The sequence below is a fragment of the Eimeria mitis genome, genomic scaffold (assembly GCF_000499745.2).
Source record: "Eimeria mitis Houghton genomic scaffold, Emh_scaff732, whole genome shotgun sequence".
Taxonomy (NCBI): domain Eukaryota; phylum Apicomplexa; class Conoidasida; order Eucoccidiorida; family Eimeriidae; genus Eimeria; species Eimeria mitis.
In genome coordinates this window covers 7,540-8,842 of record NW_013575348.1, presented here as the reverse complement: position 1 = coordinate 8,842, position 1,303 = coordinate 7,540, and the positions used below count along the sequence as shown (strand labels likewise).

At 44.1% G+C, this 1,303-nt stretch overlaps 1 protein-coding gene across 1 annotated transcript in view; it reads left to right on the top strand.

The window, feature by feature from the left end:
* Positions 1-1,303, top strand: part of EMH_0020990 (DEAD/DEAH box RNA helicase, putative) — a gene marked incomplete at both ends in the record, with an annotated part of 10,867 nt that overhangs the window by 2,964 nt on the left and 6,600 nt on the right. Inside the window, 3 exons of the mRNA XM_013501672.1 lie at positions 7-60; positions 176-469; positions 925-1,034. Of these exons, the coding sequence (XP_013357126.1) occupies positions 7-60; positions 176-469; positions 925-1,034 (458 nt within the window). The remainder of the gene's footprint in view (positions 1-6; positions 61-175; positions 470-924; positions 1,035-1,303) is intronic.

Here is a 1,303-nt window from a genome sequence, read left to right as displayed (position 1 = left end):
CTGGAGGTGATCGTGTTGGATGAGGCGGACCGTCTGCTGGAGTTGGGTTTCAGAGATCAGGTGCGGCACTCTTCCTCCTAGCTAGCCAGCTAGCCAGCCAGCTAGCCAGCTAGCTAGCTAGCTAGCCAGCTAGCTAGCTAGCTAGCTGGGTGTCTGTGTGTGTGGGTTGCTGCAGATACTGCAAGTGCTGCGGCACTGCCACCGCGGGCGGCAGACTCTGCTCTTCTCCGCGACGATGTCTCCGGCTATCTCTTCTTTGGCTCTTCTGGCGCTGCAGTCTCCGCTGCACATCAGCTGCGAGCCCCGCAGCAGCAGCAGCAGCAGCAGCAGCAGCAAGAAGCAGCAGCAGCAGCTGCCAGAAAACCTGCAGCAGCAGTTTGTTGAGCTGCATGGAGAGCAGCAGCGAATGCCAGCGCTCGTACACCTCGTCAGGACTTCGTTTCAACGCAGAGTCATCGTCTTCTTTGGGGTCAGCCTCCAGCTAGCTAGCTAGCTAGCTAGCTAGCTAGCTAGAAAGAGAAGAAGAGATAGCCAGCTAGCTAGCTAGCTAGCTAGAAAGAAAGAAAAAGAGACAGGAAAATAGCCAGATAGCTGGCTAGCTGGCTAGCTAGATAGCTCCCTGGATACCTATAAAGATAGCTCGGCGGTAGAAGTGGGCAGCTAGCTAGCTAGCTAGCTAGAGAGATAACTAGCTAGCTAGCTAGCTAGCTAGCTAGAAAGACAGGTAGCTAGCTAGCTGGCTAGTTACCTATATCGAACACCCCCCCCAAGCGCCTCCTCTCTCTCTCTTTTCAGGGTAGCAGCAACTGCAGCAGCTAGCAGAAGCAGCAGGAGCAGCAGCAGCAGCACGAGGAAGAGATATTGTATTTATTTATTTATTTATTTATTTATTTATTTATTTATTTATTTATTTATTTGTTGCAGACAAAGAAAGCAGCTCACGAGGCCTTTCTGCTGTTTTCTTTGTTGGGTATTTCTGCTGCTGAGCTGCATGGAGACCTCACACAACAAATGAGGACAGAGTCCCTAGCCAGGTAAGATATACAAATATATATTTATTTATTTTTTATTTATTTATTTATTTATTTTTTATTCATTTATTTATTTATTTAAATTAATTATGAAAGAAAGAAAGAAAGAAAGAGAGAAAGAAAGAGAAACACATGGGGACAGGCTTCCTAGCCAGCTTAAATAAATAAATAAATAAATAAATAAATAAATAAATAAATAAATATACAAATAAACGAATAAATAGATATATAAATATGTAAATAAATGAATAAATAAATAAATAAGTAAAGAG